The sequence below is a fragment of the Tachyglossus aculeatus genome, assembly GCF_015852505.1.
Source record: "Tachyglossus aculeatus isolate mTacAcu1 chromosome 12 unlocalized genomic scaffold, mTacAcu1.pri SUPER_6_unloc_1, whole genome shotgun sequence".
Classification (NCBI taxonomy): domain Eukaryota; kingdom Metazoa; phylum Chordata; class Mammalia; order Monotremata; family Tachyglossidae; genus Tachyglossus; species Tachyglossus aculeatus.
The window spans coordinates 16,727,491-16,748,382 of record NW_024044828.1 but is presented as its reverse complement, the minus strand read 5'-3'; the positions used below and the strand labels follow the sequence as shown (position 1 = coordinate 16,748,382).

The 20,892-nt window shown below is 57.0% G+C and overlaps 1 protein-coding gene and 2 non-coding genes across 3 annotated transcripts in view; all 3 read left to right on the top strand.

Annotated features, from left to right (window-relative positions):
- CHD8 (chromodomain helicase DNA binding protein 8) overlaps positions 1-16,563 on the top strand; it is a 57,878-nt gene extending 41,315 nt beyond the window's left edge. The window contains 16 exon segments of the mRNA XM_038740919.1: positions 50-206; positions 1,310-1,399; positions 2,691-2,794; positions 3,357-3,486; positions 5,228-5,303; positions 5,699-5,753; positions 5,894-6,101; positions 7,692-7,900; positions 8,015-8,782; positions 9,459-9,610; positions 11,155-11,463; positions 13,736-13,849; positions 14,002-14,181; positions 14,678-14,794; positions 15,877-16,296; positions 16,298-16,563. Of these exon segments, the coding sequence (XP_038596847.1) occupies positions 50-206; positions 1,310-1,399; positions 2,691-2,794; positions 3,357-3,486; positions 5,228-5,303; positions 5,699-5,753; positions 5,894-6,101; positions 7,692-7,900; positions 8,015-8,782; positions 9,459-9,610; positions 11,155-11,463; positions 13,736-13,849; positions 14,002-14,181; positions 14,678-14,794; positions 15,877-16,296; positions 16,298-16,486 (3,278 nt within the window). The 3' untranslated portion in view covers positions 16,487-16,563.
- Positions 3,905-4,014, top strand: LOC119921205. Its single transcript, XR_005448509.1, has one exon. It is a non-coding gene; the product is annotated as a small nucleolar RNA U6-53/MBII-28 (small nucleolar RNA).
- LOC119921172 lies at positions 13,488-13,598 on the top strand. The gene has a single exon (XR_005448478.1). It is a non-coding gene; the product is annotated as a small nucleolar RNA U6-53/MBII-28 (small nucleolar RNA).
- Positions 16,564-20,892: the final 4,329 nt, after the last annotated feature.

Sequence of the window (20,892 nt, the reverse complement as noted above, 5' to 3'; positions counted from 1 at the left end):
AGAGCCTGACGGACAGCGGCCTTTCTTTAATCAGGTCCTGCCCCCTCAGGTCTGTCCATCCCGGTTCCCCGGGGGCGGAAGGGGAAGAAAGTCAAGTCGCAGAGCACCTTCGACATCCACAAGGCAGACTGGATCCGCAAGTATAACCCGGACACGCTGTTCCAGGACGAGAGCTACAAGAAGCACCTGAAGCATCAGTGCAACAAGTGAGGGCGGGGGGACGCGGGCCAGCCGGGGGTTTCCCTTGCCCCAGGTGGCCGGGAGACTTTGGAACCGGATTCAGATCCGCGGGGCGGGGGTTGCCGATCGTCTGCCAGGGGGGCGGGCCGGACAGACCAGAGGGGACGGGGAGAAGGAAGGATGTGGAACCTCCCGGACCTGGTGAAAGTCACCGAGTCACAAATACAAGTGGGATCATTTTGGGGTGGACAAAAGGGGACACGGGGGCGTCTCGGGGCATCGCCTCGGGCGGTGGAACGAGTCGGGAAGCCCTGTTGGAAGGATGAGACTGGCCCACGGCACAGTGAGGTGTCTAAAGGCCAAAACCCCCCTGGGTAAGAGATGCCACCACACCCCTCTTGTTCTAAAAGCCCATCGGGCAGGTGGAAAGAGCCCGGGGACTGGGATCTGGTGTCGGCCCTGCCCCTTGCTTGCCGTTTGACCTCGGCCAAGTTTCTGGGCTTCTCTGTGCCTTGGTCAATCAATCAATCAGTCGTATTTATTGAGTGCTTACTGTATGCAGAGCACTGGACTAAGCGCTTGGGAAGTACAAGTTGGCAACATATAGAGACACCCAACAGTGGGCTCACAGTCCAGAAAGGGGAAACAGAGAACAAAACCAAACATATTAACAAAATAAAATAAATAGAATAGATATGTACAAGTAAAATAGAGTAATAAATACGTACAGAGAACAAAACCAAACATACTAACAAAATAAAATAAATGGAATAGATATGTACAAGCAAAATAAACAAAGGTCTCATCATCTGAAAAAGGGGGATCAAATTTCCATTGTCGTGCCCACTTAGACTGTGAGTCCCGGGTAGGACGGCCCGTGCCCGATCCGAGTGCTTTGCCTCGGCCCCCATTTTTAGCCCGGCGTTGGGCATGTACGTAGTCAGCGCATCACCCCCCCCCACCCTGTGCTCTGGTGTGGACGCCCCAGGCCCTCAGGTGGATCCTGGAGCCGCAGCGATGGTGGGCGCGGATGGTGGGGAGGGATTCCTCGCCCAAGCCGCCCTGGAGCGGGAGGAAGACCCGGCCAGGGTGCCGCAGGGTGACGGAGGCGGTGGCCTGTCTTTCTCAGAGTGCTGTTGCGGGTACGGATGCTGTACTACCTGCGGCAGGAAGTTATCGGGGACCAGGCCGAGAAGGTCTTGGGAGGTGCCATCTCCAGGTAAGGCTTTTCCGTCTTTTCTCCAAGGGCAGAAGCAGGGGAGGGTGCCCATCCCATCTCGGCTCTGAAAGAGCCGGAGGAGGGCAGCCTGGGTGCAGGTCACAGAAAGGACGATGCCCACCCTTAGCCTCTGACCTTGGGGAGGAGAGTAGTAGGTTTGGGGGGAAATGGCCCGGAGGGTCTCATTCCTTGTGTGCTCTCCCTCCTTGGCGCTCAGGGGAGGGCGGGGCAGTAGTTGGCCACAGGAAGGGAGATGAAGGGAGTTAGTTGGAGCCTTCCACCCCAGCTCTACCCATCCCACCCCCCGGATCCAAAAGAACAGAGGTGTGGGGTGAGGAGGGAAAGGTACCCACCGAAAGCTGCGGGCTCTAGGAATCTGGGTTCTCGTTGGCGGCAATGGGAGGTGGAGAAAGGCAGCCCAGAAGAGCGGGAGGAACTCGTGGGCATATGATCTGTGACGTGGAATTGGCCAGTAGGCAAGCCCACCTCAGCTTTGGCCCCGAAGGGGACCGAGGCGGGGGGTGCCATTTTGAGTCCAGAACGCCAGCCTGAGACCACGGCAGGATCTGCTAAGTGAATCCGTCAGTTCTAAGGGATAGAATCGGACCTCCAACCTGCAGGAGCAGGCGGAGGGGTAGACCGCCTTTTAAGCACCAGGCCGGGCTTGGAAGAAAGATCTGTGGAGCCCAAAGAGGCCTATTTCTGGGTCTGCGGACCAGCGGTTCCGCCCCCAGCTCTGCCCCTGGGTCCTCGTTATCCGCATCTGAAGGATGCGGAGTGTGTGGGTTGGGTTGTTGTAGGAGATCGGCGAGCTTAGGGGGGAGAGAACCGATCGAGTGCCTTAAAGCTGACGGTGGGGAGCTTCTGTTTGATGCAGTGGTTTGATAAGCGGCCGTTGGAGGTTTTTGAGGTGTAGGGAGATAGGAGTGAACGCCCTCCTCCAATGGTCTCTCTTTGTTGCTGAATTGTCCTTCCCAAGCGCTTAGTACAGTGCTCTGCACACAGCACTCAGTAAATATGATTGAATGAATGAATGAATTGTTCCTCGAGCCCCACTCCCTCTTTAACTGGCCTCGACTGAGCGCTCAGCCTCAGGAGGGGAGGGTCGCTCCCACCCCAAGCAGCAGTGTACTCCGTTGGAGACAGACTGGCACTCGCCACCCCCACCCCTCCTCCGTCGCCCACCTCCAAGTCTCCCTGCTGCCCAGTCACCTTCTAAGACCTAGCAATTTGAGGCGTCCTCTTGGGTGCCCTCTGGCCCGCTGACTTCTTCGTGCCTGTGTCTCTGCAGCGAGATTGACATCTGGTTCCCGGTGGTGGACCAGCTGGAGGTCCCGACCAACTGGTGGGACAGCGAAGCCGACAAGTCCCTGCTCATCGGGGTCTTCAAGCACGGTGAGCGCCCCTTCTCACGGCCCCCCGTTCCCCGGGACGGGGCTGGGAAGAGGTCCGGGGCAACTCGCCGGGACTTGGGGTTAATAGGAAGCCGGGCCTCGATCTCTTCTGTGGGGCCATTTCCAGAGGAGGAGAATCCTGTCCCACTGTAATAAGGAGTAAGCCTGCGGAGGAGCTAATTAAAGCAGCCGCGGTTCCACGCTTAGGGATTGTCAGCTCACTGGCAAACGTAGACACCTCTGGGACGGCCAGACGAGTAAGCCTGCGGAGGAGCTAATTAAAGCAGCCGCGGTTCCGCTCTAAGGGATGGTCAGCTAACTGGCAAATGTAGACACCTCTGGGACGGCCAGACGGTGACCATAGTGGTGCCCCGCACGTGGCATCTCCCTTCGTCTGAGCAGACGGCTCCGTGAGTCAGCCCCTGGAGAAACCCAAAGCGGGGAGAGGGAGCTTTGTGCCACCTCCCCCGGATCGCCTTCTGATTACACTGTGGATTTGCCCCAGCCTGGCACCGAGTAAGGGTTTGGGAAGTAGCCTCTTCCTTTTCTTCTCCGTCTTTTAGGTTATGAGAAATACAACACCATGAGAGCCGACCCAGCCCTGTGCTTCCTGGAGAAGGCCGGTCGCCCAGACGACAAGGCCATTGCGGCGGAACACCGGGTGCTGGACAACTTCTCCGATATCGTAGAGGGGTGAGCTTGTCACCGGGCCTCTCTGAAGCCCCGGGCTGTCCCTTCTGTGGGACGGAAAATGGTTGGAGTCGGCCGAGTTCTGTGTTTTCGGGGCCCAGTAACAGAAGGGGCGGAGATTCAATCAGTCAGTGGGCCTCACTGAGCGCTTTCTGTGCACAGAGCACTGTACGAAGCCCTTTGGAGAGTGCAGAAATAGAGTCGGTAGGCACAAGCTTCCCGTCTTAGTGGAGGAGTCAAAGGTACATCAGCTAGGGCGAGCCCGGACATAACCGCGTCGTCTGCGAGAGAGGGTCGTAGCTGCCGCTTCCCCCAGGTGCCTGGCGGTGAGGTTGGGCGGGTGGAGCCTTGGTCCGGGTGTCTCGCGGAGGACGGTCCTGGTGTGTTGGCGATGCCAGCCGTGCCCCTTCCTAGCTGCGTGCCCCCGTGATGAGTCACCATGCTAATACTGAGGCATCAGTTGGAGCAGTGTTGTTCTGGGCTGGGTGCTAGTGAGTTAAACCACACTTCTCACATGGAGACCTGAGGGGCAGGCTTCTCGGGCATCAGAATGTCCTCCTCTTCTTACCCTTCCTCCTCCTCTTGCCCCTGCCAAGGCAATAGGCAGTGGGTGGCACCAGAAACTGTCCTCTAGGGAAACGAAATTCCTTTTCAAGAAAGATGAGCGAGTCCTAGCTTTCTGGGCCATCCCCACCACCTAGTGACCCCTCTCTCTCAGGCTGCAGCCATTCTGATGGGCAGTGAATTATTCATTCATTCATTCATTCAATCGTATTTATTGAGCGCTTACTGTGTGCAGAGCACTGTACTAAGCGCTTGGGAAGTCCAAGTTGGCAACATCTAGAGACGGTCCCTACCCAACAGCGGGCTCACGGTCTAGAAGGGGGAGACAGATGACAAAACAAAACATATTAAAATAAATAGAATAAATATGTACAAATAAAATAAATAAATAGAGTAATAAATATGTACAAACATATATACAGGTGCTGTGGGGAGGGGAAGGAGGTAAGGCGGGAGGGGGAGGGGGGGGGAATTAGCAGCAGCAGCTGTGATGGAAAGCAGATCATTGAAGCTGTGACTATGTTCCTCTGTCCTACCCCTGCCTAAAATGGCCGCTTCCGACTGTCAGCCCCTTTCATTCATTCAGTTGTATTTATTGAGCGTTTACTGTGTGCAGAGCACTGTACCAAGCGCTTGGGAAGTACAAGTTGGCAACATCTAGAGACGGTCCCTACCCAACAGTGGGCTCCCAGTCAAGAAGAGGGAGTTGAAACCACTGAGTGACGGAAGAGGGATCCCAGGGCTCCAGGCCCTAGAATCCGCCTTCTCCCGTGACGGCATTCCCTCAGCCCCCACTAGCTGGAGGAGGGGGTGCCCCAGTTGAATACATTGGGAATCACAGTTGGTAGGACACGCCACGGTCCCGTCCCGTCCCCCCTGTGCTGCTCTCCTCTTTCTGGGGATGTCCAGGAGGGAGAAGATCCTGAGCCAGAATTGTGTCTTGGGGCCTTCTGGTCAGGTGCTGAGCTGCTGAAGGGTCAGAGAGTTCGAGGTGGCTTCCGATTGGTTGAGCACCTCTCTTTTCCCCATCCCCCAGTTAGGGGTTTTTGGAAACCCGGGGAAATGTGACTCCAACATTTAGTGTCCCAGAGGGAGTGGCCCACCAGCAAAATTCTCTTGGGAAAGTGGCCCGCCCCGGCCCGACGGTGCCCCTGACGTTTGTGCCCTCGGCCGGTCACAGGGTCGACTTCGACAAGGACTGTGAAGATCCCGAGTACAAGCCACTCCAAGGCCCCCCAAAGGACCAAGAGGATGAGGTGAGAGATTGGGCCCAGTTGCTTCTTTTCCCTGGCACCCAGTGGAGACATCCGGGGTCCTCCGCCCTGGGCGGAGCCAGGCACCCACGGGGTCACCGCAGGTGTGTTTGACAGATTAACTAGCCCCACTGGGTCGCCCTCCTTATTCTGGGCATCAGCCCAGTGATGGGTTGCTAACCTTTCTCTCTCTCTCTCTCTCTCCGTGTCTCTGTCTTTCTCTCTGTTTCTCTCTCGGTCTCTCTCTCTGCCTCCCTCTCCGCCTCTGCTCCTCTCCGCCTCTCGGCCTCTCCCTGGGGATATCGCTTCCCTTCCCCATGAAAGCGGGGCCCAGGGCCGTGGCCCACCACCTACCTCCCTTTCTTCCCCCAACTCCCTGGGGGACTCTCATCCTGTAGGGCGACCCGCTGCTGCTGATGGATGAGGAGATCTCAGTCATCGACGGAGACGAAGGTAACGGAGCCCAGCTTTGGGCCGAGGGGCACGCGGGTGGGTGGGGAGAGATGGGCGGGTTCCCTTCCCCGGAAGGGATCGCGGCCGGGAGCCCCGGTCTCTCCCTGAGCCCCCCGGCCCCCCACCTCGGCTCCCCACAGTTCAGATGCCCCAGCAGCCCGGCCGCATGCTCTGGCCCCCGGGCTCGGCCCTGACCGCCCGGCTCCGGCGCCTGGTCACGGCTTACCAGCGCAGCTACAAGCGAGAGCAGTTGAAGATGGAGGCGGCCGAGCGGGGAGATCGGCGACGGCGGCGCTGCGAGGCGGCCTTCAAGCTGAAGGAGATTGCCCGGCGGGAGAAGCAGCAGCGGTGAGGCTGGGGGCCGGGGGGAAATGGTGCCGGGAGCCGCCTTTCGACAGGCCCTCCCCTGGAGCTGCGGCGACCTCGGATGGGGTTCCGGGGCCCTGGAAAAGGAGGCCCACCCCCTTCCCTTCTTGCCCTGAGGTTCTGGCCCACTCTTAACCCGGCGTCCCGGTGGGTCACCGCCGAGATGCCTCCTCCCGTGCCCAAAGGGCCTCGGGGGTCCTCCCCGGCAGCGGGTGTGCGGGTTGAGTTGACCCACGATGGGCGGCGGCAAGGGCGGAGGGCCTTGCCTCTTGCGGAGAGGGGCTCCAGAATGTCCCCCACTCCCACAGACGTCTGGCACGGTGTTGGGGAGGACGGGGTGGAGGGCCCCCCGGTCACTCGTTCGATCCCCGTCCAGTTTCTTGACCACCTCCTCTGTACGGAGCACCCTCTTGAGTGCCCGGGAAGGTACGGTAGAGTAGGTCGACGTGCCCCTTGCCTTCAAGGAGCTGACAGTCTAGCCGGGGAGACAGATGGCTCACAGATAGGGGAAGCGGCGGCAGAGTACGGGGAGATGGACGTAAACGCCGTGGGGGTGGAGATGCAGTGAGGGGCAAAATGCTGGGTGGGGATGGATGGGTAACCCAAAGAGGAGGGAGAGTGATAATGATAATAATGATGGCATTTGTTAAGCGCTTACTATGTGCAAAGCACCGTTCTAAGCGCTGTGGACAAGGCGATCAGGTTGTCCCACGTGGGGCTCACATCCCCGTTTTACAGATGAGGTAACTGAGGCGTCATCATCAATCGTATTTATGGAGCGCTTACTATGTGCAGAGCACTGTACTAAGTGCTTGGGAAGTACAAATTGGCAACATATAGAGACAGTCCCTACCCAACAGTGGGCTCACCGTCTAAAAGGGGGAGACAGAGAAGAAAACCAAACAGACTAACAAAACAAAATAAATAGGATAGGTATGTACAAGTAAAATAAATAAATAAATAAATTGAGTAATAGATATGTAGAGCCATATATACATATATACAGGTGCTGTGGGGAAGGGAAGGAGGTAAGACGGGGGGGATGGAGAGGGGGATGAGGGGGAGAGGAAGGAAGGGGCTCAGTCTGGGAAGGCCTCCTGGAGGAGGTGAGCTCTCAGCAGGGCCTTGAAGGGAGGAAGAGAGCTAGAGAGAAGTTAAGTGACTTGCCCAAAGTCACACAGTGGACAATTGGCGGAGCCGGGATTTGAACCCATGACCTCTGACTCCCAAGCCCGGGCTCTTTCCATTGAGCCACGCTGCTTCTCTACTCTCTAGAATAGTGAGGGAAGGTTTCCTGGAGGTGATGCGACGTTAGTACGGTTTTGAAGTTGGGGAGAGTGGAGGCAGTCTGTCGGAGAAGAGGAGGAGAGGGTGTGAGCCAGGGGTCGGGGGGGGGATCGAGGCACAGGTACTGGGCGCCAGCCAGGATCTGTGGCCAGTTTGGGCACCCTGGCACAACCCTCACCTCCCCGAGCGTCGCTGTTCAGAGGCCTTCCCCGGCCCCAAAGCGTCCCGGGGTGGATCACGCGCGTCCTCCACTCCCCACGTGACACCGCCCCTGTCCCCTTCCAGGTGGACGAGGCGCGAGGAGTCAGACTTCTACCGGGTGGTGTCCACCTTCGGGGTGGAGTTTGACCCCGACACTCTGCACTTCCACTGGGACCGGTTCCGCACCTTCGCCCGGCTGGACAAGAAGACGGACGAGAGCCTCACGAAGTATTTCCACGGCTTCGTGGCCATGTGTCGCCAGGTGTGCCGCCTGCCACCGGCCGTTGGAGACGGTGAGCGCGCGCCGCTGACGCGGCCCCGGGGGGGTGGAAGGTGGGGCGTCGGGGGGAGAGCCCCGACCCCAACCCCAACCTCCCCCCCCGCCCCCGTCCTTCCTTCCCACGTAGAATCCCCGGACCCGACTCTGTTCATCGAGCCCATCACGGAGGAGAGGGCCTCGCGCACCCTCTTCCGCATCGAGCTGCTGCGCCGCCTGCGGGAGCAGGTCCTGTGCCACCCGCTGCTAGAAGACCGGCTGGCGCTGTGCCAGCCCCCGGGGCCCGAGCTGCCCAAGTGGTGGGAGCCCGTCCGGCACGACGGAGAGCTGCTCCGCGGGGCGGCCCGCCACGGGGTGAGCCAGACGGACTGCAACATCATGCAGGACCCCGACTTCTCCTTCCTGGCCGCCCGCATGAGCTACATGCAGAACCACCCGTCGGGCGCCTCGGCCCCATCCCTGTCCCGCTGCCCCACCCCGCTGCTGCTGCCGGCGCCGCCCCAGCCGCACGCCTCCCGCACCGCCTCGCCGCCGCCGCCCCGGGGCCCCGACGCCCCCGCCGAGGGCGGCCCGCGGGGCCCCGGCCCCGGCCTGGAGAGCCTGGCCCTGAAGTTGGAGCGCGAGGCGGTGGCCAGGACCAGACCGGGCCCCCCGGACTACGAACCGCGGGGGCCGGCCCCCGGCGTCTCCCCGGCCCTGGCCTCCCGGCCCGCCGGCCCCCTCCGAAAGCCGGAGGAAGAGGAGGAGGACGAGGAGGAGGAGGAAGAGGAGGACTCCGACGACTCCGAAATGGACTTGGGCAAGTCGTCCCCTTCGTCCACGTCCTCGTCGTCGTCCTCGTCGGGCTCCAGCTCCAGCTCCGAGGACAGCGAGGAGGAGAAGGAGGAGGAGAAGCTGAGTGAGTGCCGGCTGGCCCGGGGCCCTCCCCTCCCTCTCTCCCGTTCGGCGGGAACTTCAAGCTGCTAAAATCCCCAGCTCACGCGTCCCCCGCTCCCTCTCTCGCCGCCCCGGGCCCTGGTTGAGTCTTCACCCTGCTGCCGACGGGGCGGCCGCCCTTCCTCTCTACCCTCTTGTCCGCTCCCCCAAACCAGCCTCTCTGCCCCCTGCACCTTAGCAGACTCACGGATCCCACGGATATCCCCCTTTCCCCAGCTGGATCCGGGCCCGTCCCCTCCGTTCTGGGGCCGCTGCCCCTCACAACTGGGAATGTTGACCAAAAACCAGAATAGCAACTGACAATCCCCCGCAGTCCCATCTGCCCGGCGGCCTGGTCCCCGAGCCTTGAGGTTTTCGGTCTCGGAGACGTTTCTCGTGGTCGAGGTCGAGAACGGACCCGTCCCGCCTAGTGCAAGTCGTCTCGGCCAGTCAGTCGTATTTAGTGAGCGTTTACAGTGTGCAGAGCACTGAGGCAAGCGCTGGGGAGAGTACACGATAGCAGTAAACAGATATATTCCTTGCCGTCTAGAGGACAGTCTACAGTCTTATCCCGCGGGTCCTCCGCCTTGTCTTCTGCTCACTCGGATCCGTCTGTGTGTTTGCGCGCGTGCCTGCGTGTTCGTCTGTGTGACCCGCAGCTGCCGACCAGTCGCGCTCCAAGCTCTACGACGAGGAGAGTCTCCTGTCCCTCCCCATGTCCCAGGACGGCTTCCCCGGGGAAGATGGAGAGCAGATGACCCCCGAGCTCCTGCTACTTCAGGAGAGACAAAGAGCCTCCGAGTGGCCCAAGGTAGGCCCCGGCGAGGGCGGAGGCTCCGTGACCCGGCCCGAGCCCAGCAGGAGACGGGGGGCCGGGCCCCCGCAGCCGCTCCTGGGCCGGGGCGGACTTTGTCTTTAAAGAGGATCAATCAATCAATCAATCGTATTTATTGAGCGCTTACTGTGTGCAGAGCACTGGACTAAGCGCTTGGGAAGTCCAAGTTGGCAACATCTAGAGACGGTCCCTACCCAACAGTGGGCTCACAGTCTAAAAGGGGGAGACAGAGAACAAAACCAAACATACTAACAAAATAAAATAAATAGGATAGATATGTACAAGCAAAATAAATAGAGTAATAAATAACTCCAAATGGCTAATAACAGCTTCCAATAACAGAAGCCATTCCTAGATTAGCCCTTCACTTTCCGGTCAGGCGTCCCCCTCCAGCCCCCATCAGCCGCTTCAAGTGCGGCTGGAATTTTTTAATTCTTGACTTCTTTGCTTTCACTTGAGGATCTCACCTCGCTTCCCGCCGGCCGGGACCGGCCTCAAATCGGGGTTTTCTAGCCTCCTTCTCCCGGGGCATTTTGAGGCCTCCGCCTCGGAGGAGCTGTGCCAGGCTGGCTCGGCGCCGACCGGGTCTGAGACCTCTGGGATCAATCAATCAATCAATCAATCAATCAATCGTATTTATTGAGCGCTTACTGTGTGCAGAGCACTGGACTAAGCGCTTGGGAAGTCCAAGTGGACGGTCCCTACCCAACAGCGGGCTCACAGTCTCGAAGGGGGAGACAGAGAACGAAACCAAACATATTAACAAAGTCAAATAAGTAGAATAGATACGTACAAGTAAAATCAATCAATAAATAGAGTAATAAATATGTACAAACATATCATCATCAGTTGTATTTATTGAGCGCTTACTGTGTGCAGAGCACTGTGCTAAGCGCTTGGGAGGTACAAGTTGGTAACATATAGAGACAGTCCCTACCCAGCAGTGGGCTCACAGTCTAGAAGGGGGAGACAGAGAACAAAACCAAACATCCTAACAAAATAAAATAAATAGAATAGATACGTACAAGTAAAATCAATCAATAGAGAAATATGTACAAACGTATCATCATCATCAATCGTATTTATTGAGCGCTTACTATGTGCAGAGCACTGTACTAAGCGCTTGCGAAGTACAAGTTGGTAACATATAGAGACAGTCCCTACCCAGCAGTGGGTTCACAGTCTAAAAGGGGGAGACAGAGAACGAAACCAAACATACTAACAAAATAAAATAAATAGAATAGATATGTACAAGTAAAATAGAGTAATAAATATGTACAAACGTATATACAGGTGCTGTGGGGAAGGGAAGGAGATAAGGCAGGGGGGATGAGGAGGGGGAGATCTCCGGCCGTCCCCGTCCCCCCCGATCCATCGGAGAGACCCGGAGCAGGGTGGCTCCCGTGAGCTTGTCGTGGCTCTCATCATCAATCGTATTTATTGAGCGCTTACTATGCGCAGAGCACCATACTAAGCGCTCTCCCGCCCCTGACCCCGGCGTCTCGTTCTTCCCCGTCCAGGACCGGGTCCTCATCAACCGCATCGACCTCGTCTGCCAGGCCGTCCTCTCGGGAAAGTGGCCCTCCGGTCGGCGCAGTCAGGATGGGGTGAGCGGGGGGCCGCTGGGGCCGGCCAACCACCTGTTGGACAGTCCACTCCTGGCCGCGGGCGACTACGGCGACTCTCCGGTGCCCACCCCCCGCGGCGGCGGTGCCGCTTCGATGGCGGCGGCGGAGGAGGAGGCGGCCGCCGTCAGCACGGCCGCGGCCCAGTTCACCAAGCTGCGCCGGGGCATGGACGAGAAGGAGTTCACGGTGCAGATCAAAGACGTGAGCGGGGCCGCGGGGGACGGGGAACCACGGCGGCGCTAAAACATTCAATCGTTCACTCAATCGTGTCTATTGAGCGCTTACTGTGTGCAGAGCACTGGACTAAGCGCTTGGGAATCAATCAATCGTATTTATTGAGCGCTTACTGTGTGCAGAGCACTGGACTAAGCGCTTGGGAAGTCCCAAGTTGGCAACATCTAGAGACAGTCCCTACCCAACAGCGGGCTCACAGTCTAAAAGGGGGAGGCAGAGAACAAAATCAAACATATTAACAGAATAAAAGAAATACAAACCAGAAGTGGTGATCGTGTCCAGCCTTCGCCGGCGCTGCCCTCGGCGCTGGGGCGGAGACAGGCGAGATAATCCGGCCCAACGCGGGATCCCTGATCCGGCTAGAGGATTCCTGAGGGAGAAGCAGCGTGGACTAGCGGGTAGAGCGTGGGCCCGGGAGTTAGAAGGACTTGGATTCTAAGCCTGGCTCTGCCACTTGTCTGCTGTGTGACCTTGGGCGAGTCACAACACACCTCTGGACCTCCTGTAAAATGAGGTTCAGACCGTGAGCCCCATGTGGGATAGGGACTGTGTCCGACCTGATTAGCTTGTATCTACCCCAGCACTTAGTACAGTGCCTGGCATATAGTAATCGCTTAACAAGTACCATTTTTCTATGCCTCATTTACTTCTTCCGTTAAATGGGGATTTAGACCGTGAGCCCCATGTGGGACAGGGACTGTATCCAGCACTTAGAACACATAGTAAGCGCTTAACAGATTGTTGTTATTATTATTGTTACTATCACTGTTGTTATTATTTATTGTTATGCCAAGGAATAGGGGGGACAATTCCCAGATCTCTTGGAGGACAGGCTTGGCCAGTAGGAAGGGCCGTGTGGTCGTTGGCCCAAAAGACTGGGTTGGAGCCCCGTTTGCCGAGAGGGTGTAGGGAAGGAAAGATCCCATCCCGGGAGCCGAGTTACGAACCAGGAGGGCTTTTCCGGATCTTTGGGATGGGAGTCCAGTGCGCCCAATCAGGAGGAGTCAGAGGACCTGGGTTCCAATTCCACCTCTGCCGGTTGCCGGCTGTGTGAACTTGGGCAAGTCGCTTCACTTCTCCGTGCCTGTAAAATGAGGATTCAGTCCCTTTTCTCCCTTTGGCTTGGACTCTAGACTGTCCAGTCTAGACTCTAGACTGACTCTAGACTCTAGTCTCCCTTCTAGACTGTGAGCCCACTGTTGGGTAGGGACCGTCTCTATATGTTGCCAACTTGTACTTCCCAAGAGCTTAGTCCAGTGCTCTGCACACAGTAAGCGCTCAATAAATACGATTGAATGAATGACTCCAAGCCGCATATTGGATCAGGGGCTGCAGCCAATCTGATTAACTTGGATCTATCACAGGGCTTGGAACTGTGTGTGGCACATAGTACGTGCTTAACAAATACCATAATCATCAGCTCAGTGGAAAGAGCCCGGGCTTGGGAGCCAGAGGTCATGGGTTCTAATCCCGCCTCCGCCACTTGCCAGCTCTGTGACTTTGGGCAAGTCACTTCACTTCTCTGGGCTTCAGTTACCTCATCTGTAAAATGGGGGTGAAGACTGCGAGCCCAGCATGGGACAATTTGATCCCCCCAGGGCTTAAAACAGTGCTTCGCACATAGTAAGCCCTTACCAAATGCCATCATCGTTATTATTATTATCGTTATTGCGGAAGTCGCTCTCTGTCCTTATTTCGTAATCACCGATTTCTCCTCAGAGGAACCCTCAGACATGGTGCCTGGGGCTTTCCACTGGGGGAAAGGAGCAGAGGCGCCTCCGACGATGGGGCTGGGCGTCGAGTCTCCAGTCAGCCGTCGTTTCTCCGAGCCTCGCTGCTTCGAGCTTCTCGGGATTGGCATTCTGAATGGTTTCTGTGGGACCAGGCTCTCCCCCCGACCCCCGTAGTCCCGTTTCCGGGAAGGCTGATGACCCCCAAATCTCCCCAAACCCTCCCCGCTCAGGAGAACCCCAACTCAGCCCAGGGACGTGCCCCCGTGATGAGTTGCCATGCTAATACCGAGGCACCAGGCAAGGCCATGGGCGCTCTGCAGTGGGTGCTTTTGAGTTAAACTCTACTTCTCGTGCGGAGACCTGAGGGGCAGAGGGCCAGGCGAGGAAATCTGTTAGAGAGACTTGAGCTTCCATGGGTGGCAAAGGGGGTTGGGAGGGTGGCACTCTGGGCAGACCACCCGAACTGAGCCTGCGGCGCCCTGGGTGGGCGGCGTGGCTTCCCCTAGGAGGAAGGACTGAAGCTGACGTTCCAGAAGCACAAGCTGATGGCCAATGGCATGCTCGGGGACGGGCATCCCCTCTTCCACAAGAAGAAGGGGAGCAGGAAGAAGTTGGTGGAGGTAAGGGGAGCCGGGCCCCTCGAAGGAAGCGAGGGAAGTGGCCGGCCGAAGGGGGTACGAAATGGGGTGACGCGTCGGTCCGAGGTCCGGCTTCCAGCCCGCCCCCGGGCCCGAGAGGGGACGCGCTAAAGGGCCGCCCGACGGGTTTGCAGCTGGAGGTGGAGTGCATGGACGAGCCCCATCACCTCGACGTGGACCTGGAGGCCCGGATCCCGGTGGTCAATAAGGTGGATGGGACCTTGTTGGTGGGCGAAGATGCCCCCCGCCGGGCCGAGCTGGAGGTGTGGTTACAGGGTCACCCGGAGTTCGCCGTCGACCCCCGGTTCTTGGCGGTGAGTGCCCAGTTCGTTCATTCGTTCGGTCGTATGTGCAGAGCACTGGACTAAGCGCTTGGGAAGGACAAGTCGGCAACATACAGAGACCAACAACGGGCTCACAGTCTAGAAGGGGGAGACAGACGACAAAACGAAACACGTGGACAGGTGTCATCAGAATAAATAGAAATAAAGCTAGATGCACGTCATTAACAAAATAAATAGAAGAGTAGATATGTACAGTTGTGTTCCAGAGCCGCTGGGTTCCCACCCCCGGTCCTACCAGACGTCCCGCCTTGCGTACGACGGATGGTGGGGATGAGGTTTCGGGGGGACGGAAGGGCTGGGTACCGAGGCGACGGAGGTCGAACGGACGGGGTCCCCTCACCCTCTGCCACCTCATCTGCCCCACGGGCGGGGTCCCACTCGTCCCCTCCTTGTTGGCCGCCGCACAATGGAGTGTCATGATAGCCTGGGCCCCTAAGCTAACTGGGGCTCTCTGTGCCCGTCCCAGTACATGGAGGAACGTCGGAAGCAGAAGTGGCACAGGTGTAAAAAGACGAGCAAGGTGGACTTCGGCTGTTTGGGTTTCCAGCAAGTGCAGTCAGTCAACGCCCGGAACGGAAAGAAGGTGAGACGGGGGCGGCGGGGCCCCGGCCGGCTTTGGGTCACGGGTGCCTCGCCCGGGCCGGCCCCATCCGCCGCTGGCGTTTGCTCTCAGAAATCTTCCCCCCGCAACCCGATCATCCGGCCAGTGGCATTTATTGAACGTGGCTAGGTGTCGGGGAATCGAAGAGATCTCTGTCTTCATTTATGCGTGAAGCATCGTAGGCTTAGTGGACGGAGCGTGGCCCCGGGAGTAGGAAGGACCCGGGTTCCTGTCCCGGCTCCGCCGCGTGACTTCTGACAAGTCACTTCTCTGGGCTTCAGCTGCCTCACCTGTAAAATGGGAATTAAGACTGTGAGCTCCATGCGGGACAGGGACTGTGCCCAATCTGATTCACTCGTCTCTGCCCAGTGCGTAGAACAGTACTTGGCACTGTGATGTGCCCAGAGTGAAAGACGTTGATGATGATCCTGGAGAGGGTGGAAGGAAATGTCGCCCGCCTCGCCGCCGGTGATCCCACCGAGCCAGCGGCTGCGAGCCTGGGGGACGGGGCGGAGGGGGCCCTGACGCAAGCGGCCGAGAAGAACGGGCCGGGGGAAACTTGGAAAGGAGCTGTCCTGGAGGACCAGAGGGGCCTAATGTCGAGAAGGGGAGGGTCCGATAGAGATAACGTTCCCGATAATGACTTGAAAGAAAAACAGGGAGTACCGTACCGTACCTGCTTTTCTTTCTCGCACACCCCGAAGGTGCCCCGGTGAGAGATTAGGCTCTCTCCTCACCGACGTTATTTGGCAAGTCGGGTTTTTCCGGATTTGCCACGGGAGCGGAATTGAGAGGTCCGTTTTGGGGACCTAGGGGTGGCCCCGTGGCAGCTCTAGAAACAAGGGCTGTGTCCAACCGGATTACCCCAGCACTGAAAACAGCGCTCGGCACGTAGTAAGCGCTCAATGAGTGCCGTAATAATAATTATTATTCTATCGGGAGCTTATCGAATGGGGGCTGTGATGACGCCTCTGTGCAGGACCAGAGCGGCATTAAGCCTAACTCGTATCGCTTTCTCTGTCCTCATTCCCCCCCCGCCACCGCCGTGTCCCTCTCCCACCCAGGGTCACCTCCCCGAGACTATGTTCAACCGGGTCCTCCCGGGCCCCACGGCGCCAGAGACCAGCAAGAAGCAGGCCCGCAGGGTCCGGCCCGACCTGTCCAAGATGGTGGCCCTGATGACGGGGGGCAGCCCCGGGCCCCTGTCGCTGCACGGGCCCTTCCAGCACGGCGGCCCGCAGCCCACCTCGGTCCCGGCTCACGGGAGCGGCGGCGGCGGCGCCTCCGCGTCTTTGCCTTTCGTGCCCTTCGTGATGGCAGGCGTCTCCTCGTCCCCTCGCGTGGCCTCCGGTCCGATGCTCCGCCACCCCCACCACCCGCCCCACCATCACCACCCCCACCACCACCACCACCACCACCACCACCCGAGCCCCAGGGGAGCCGCCGGCTACCCTCCCGCGCCACCCGCCACCACCACCCCCCCCGGCCGGCGCCGCCGCCCTGCGGCTGGCCCCCCTGCAGCCCGAGGAGGACGAGGAGGAGGACGACGACGACGAGGACGAGGAGGAAGACGACTTATCTCAGGGCTACGACAGCTCAGAAAGGGACTTCTCGCTCATCGACGACCCGATGATGCCGGCCAACTCGGATTCCAGCGAAGAGGCCGACGACTGAAGCCCCCCGGCCGGCTCCTCCCCCCGCCCGCACCCCCGCCGCCCCGGCGGCCGTTGGATCTTCTCCTCCCTCGCTCCCGGGCCTTGGACTGCGGACACTCGGTGGCGGCAGGGAAAGGCGCCAGGCCCGGGACTTTAGCTCGGCCGCGGGGGGGAAAGGAAGACTCGCACCCGACCGCTCCGAAACTTGGGGACTGGGTGGGAAGGGAAAGCCTTCAGATAATACATAACCACTTCCTGACTTGTAGGGAAGGAATGGAGACTGGAACAGCCGGTGCAGCCCTCGCCCCCCCCGCCCCCCGGCCCCCCCCCCCCGTCCCCCCAGACCCGCCGTTGACACAGGCCGTGGAGCGCTCGCCCCGGGCCCCTCGCTCAGAGCCTCTTCCTGCTGGAACTGTGGACATGGGTTGGAGGGTCAAGAACTGTTACTTTCCTTCCACTTGGCATTAATAAATTTAAGTTAATCCTTTTCCAGCCTGTCCCTGGCCTATCTTGGTTTCTTCGCAGCGCTGCCGTGAGTCCTAAAAGCGGCACCGCGGGAGGAGTGGAGGTGATGATCCGTCGCTGGTGTCCGAGGGCCTTCTGGGGGCGGGCACATCTTGGAAGAAGCCTCTTTCCGCGGGAGCCTGAAAACAGCCAGCATACGTGCGGATCCAGTCGATCGGTCAACGTTTATCGGACCCGACACCGAGCGACGGAGATGCTAGGGCGGGATCTGAGCGGGAGTCGCAGCGGGAGGCTGGGACGGACTTCTCCCGCCGCAAGCCTCGCTGCCCTTGGGAAGTTACTAACCCGTTGCCTCCCAGGGCCCATTTGAGGTTCCGGTGCAGAGGAAGGCTTTTGTACCCCTGGAGATTTAGGTCCTGCGGGGCTCCTTCCCCCTTTCTCCGGAGTACCCGGCTGCTGACCCTCACGACGGGTCCTGGGATGCTAAGGAAAGGTAGTTTCAGTCAGCTCCGAGATGAAGTGGCGTCTCCGAGCCTCGCGGCACGGACTTGAAGACGTCTTTAAGAGGCGGCCTTGTCCGCGGAAGCCTGGGGCAGCAGCCGTCGGATCCACCCGCGGTAGAGCCGGGCGGATTGCGGGGATCATCCACGTTGGCCCGTCCCCCGCCATCTGGACTGAAACGGGCCCCCGCGGACCGCCGTTCGGCAGCGTGTCTCCTGGAGGTCGGCGGTCTCAGAGGAGGCCGGGGCAGCGGCTCTCATCATCATCATCAATCGTATTTATTGAGCGCTTACTGTGTGCAGAGCACTGGACTAAGCGCTTGGGAAGTCCAAGTTGGCATCATATAGAGACGGTCCCTACCCAACAGTGGGCTCACAGAGGAGGCTCTCGAGAGGAGGATGTCCCAACAGGCTCCCATTTGGCTTCTTTGGGTCACGGATGGAGGAGACGGGATGATAAAAGATGCCCCCGTCTCCTACTGGGCCAAGGGAGCGAGTTTATTTACTCCGTGCTCCTCCCTCCCTGCCCCAAACCTCCCCCCTCCACCTACCCTAAGCCAGTTTTTCAGGGCTAGGGACAAAGCAGGAATCTCAAGTCGCTTCTCTTCTTACTTTAAGCCGGGCACCTCAGGGAGTGAGAGAAGATAATCAATCAATCAATCGTATTTATTGAGCGCTTACTGTGTGCAGAGCACTGGACTAAGCGCTTGGGAAGTCCAAGTTGGCAACATCTAGAGACGGTCCCTACCCGACAGTGGGCTCACAGTCTAGAAGAGGTGGACTGGAAGCTCCCCCTCTAAGACTGGAAGGTTCTCGTGGGCAGGGAATAATAATAATGATGGTATTTGTTGCCAACTTGTACTTCCCAAGCGCTTAGTACAGTGCTCTGCACACAGTAAGCGCTCAATAAATACGATTGATTGATTGTTAAGCACTTACTGGGTGCAGAGCACTGTTCTAAGCGCTGGAGGGATACAATAATAATAATAACGATGGCATTTATTATTACTGATGGCATTTATTATTACTGTGTGCAGAGCACTGTTCTAAGCGCTGGAGGGATACAATAATAATAATGATGGCATTTATTATTACTGTGCGCAGAGCACTGTTCTAAGCACTGGAGGGATGCAATAATAATAGTAACGATGGCATTTATTATTACTGTGTGCAGAGCACTGTTCTAAGCGCTGGAGGGATACAATAATAATAATGATGGCATTTATTATTACCGTGTGCAGAGCACTGTTCTAAGCACTGGAGGGATACAATAATAATAACAATGGCATTTATTATTACTGTGCAGAGCACTGTTCTAAGCGCTGGAGGGATACAATAATAATAATGATGGCATTTATTATTACTGTGTGCAGAGCACTGTTCTAAGCGCTGGAGGGATACAATAATAATAACGATGGCATTTATTATTACTGTGCAGAGCACTGTTCTAAGCGCTGGAGGGATACAATAATAATAACGATGGCATTTATTATTACTGTGTGCAGAGCACTGTTCTAAGCGCTGGAGGGATACAAGAATAATAATAACAATGGCATTTATTATTACTGTGCAGAGCACTGTTCTAAGCGCTGGAGGGATACAATAATAATAACAATGGCATTTATTATTACTGTGCAGAGCACTGTTCTAAGCGCTGGAGGGATACAATAATAATAATAACAATGGCATTTATTATTACTGTGTGCAGAGCACTGTTCTAAGCGCTGGAGGGATACAATAATAATAATAATGGCATTTATTATTAGTGTGCAGAGCACTGTTCTAAGCGCTGGAGGGATACAATAATAATGATGGCATTTATTAAGCGCTTACTATGTGCACAGCACTGTTCTAAGCGCTGGGGAATTTACAAGGTGATCAGGTTGTCCCATGGGGGGCTCACAGTCTTAATCCTCATTTTACGGAGGAGGTAACAGAGGCCCAGAGAAGTGAAGTGACTTGCTCAAAGTCACACAGCTGACAAGTAGCAGAGCCGGGATTTGAAGCGATGACCTCTGACTTCAAAGCCCGGGCTCTTTCCACTGAGCCACGCTGCTTCCCTACTTCCCAAGCGCTTAGTACAGTGCTCTGCACACGGTAAACGCTCAATAAATACGACGGAATGAATGAATGAAGGACTGTTCTAAGCGCTGGGGGGTTACACGGTGATCAGGTTGCCCCCCGTGGGGCCCACAGTCTTCATCCCCATTTTACAGATGGAACTGAGGCCCAGAGAAGTGAAGTGACTTGCCCAAGGTCACACAGCTGACAAGCGGTGGAGGAGGGATTTGAACCCCTGACCTCTGACTCCAAAGCCCGGGCTCTTGCCACTGAACCATACTGCCTCTCTATACCGTACTATACTACACGGTAATATCAATCAATCAATCAACCGTATTTATTGAGCGCTTACTGTGTGCAAAGCACTGTACTAAGCGCTTGGGAAGTCCAAGTTGGCAAAAGAGAGAGACGGGCCCTATCCAACAGCGGGCTCACAGTCTAAAAGGGGGAGACAGACAACAAAACCAAACATACTAACAAAATAAAATAAATAGATATGCACAAGTAAAATAAATAGAGTAATAAATATGTACAAACATATATACATATATACAGGTGCTGTGGGGAAGGGAAGGAGGTAAGATGGGGGGGATGGAGAGGAAGGAAGGGGCTCAGTGTGGGAAGGCCTCCTGGAGGAGGTGAGCTCTCAGTAGGGCCTTGAAGGGAGGAAGAGAGCTAAAAAATATGGAATGCTTCACGAATTTGCATCATCCTTATATATACTATATACTATCCTATTCCCAAGCGCTTAGTACAGTGCTCTACCCACAGTAAGTGCTCAATAAATAAATACGACTGAATGAATGAATGAATGAACGATACAGGGTGATCAGGTTGTCCCACACTGGGCTCACAATCTTAATCCCCATTTTACAGATGAGGTAACTGAGGCAAAGAGAAGTGACTTGCCCAAAGTCACACAGCTGACAATTGGCAGAGCTGAGATTTGAACCCATGATTTCGGACTCCAAAGCCCGGGCTCTTTCCACTGAGCCACGCTGCTTCTCAACTCTTGGTAGAATGCGCCTGCCAACTCTTACGTTGTTCTTGGGGGCAGGGAAGGTGTCTACCGACTCCTATGCCGTAGTCTCCCGAGCGCTTAGTACAGTGCTCTGCACACAGTAAGGGCCGAATAAAGACGATTGATTGATTCTCTGGGTTTGTTTCCTCTGCAAAAAGGGGGTTCAGTACCTGTTCTCCTTCGTCCTCGGCCCCATATTGAGCGGGGCTCATGTCTGATCTGCTCATACTTTATCTACCCTGGTGCTTGGCACATAGCAAGTGCCGAACACCTACTAATTATTATTAATTATTATTATTATTTATTGTTATTATTCTGCCACGCTCAGCATAAGGGATAGAGGAGCCCTGGCCTGGGAATCAGAAGGTCAAGGGTTCT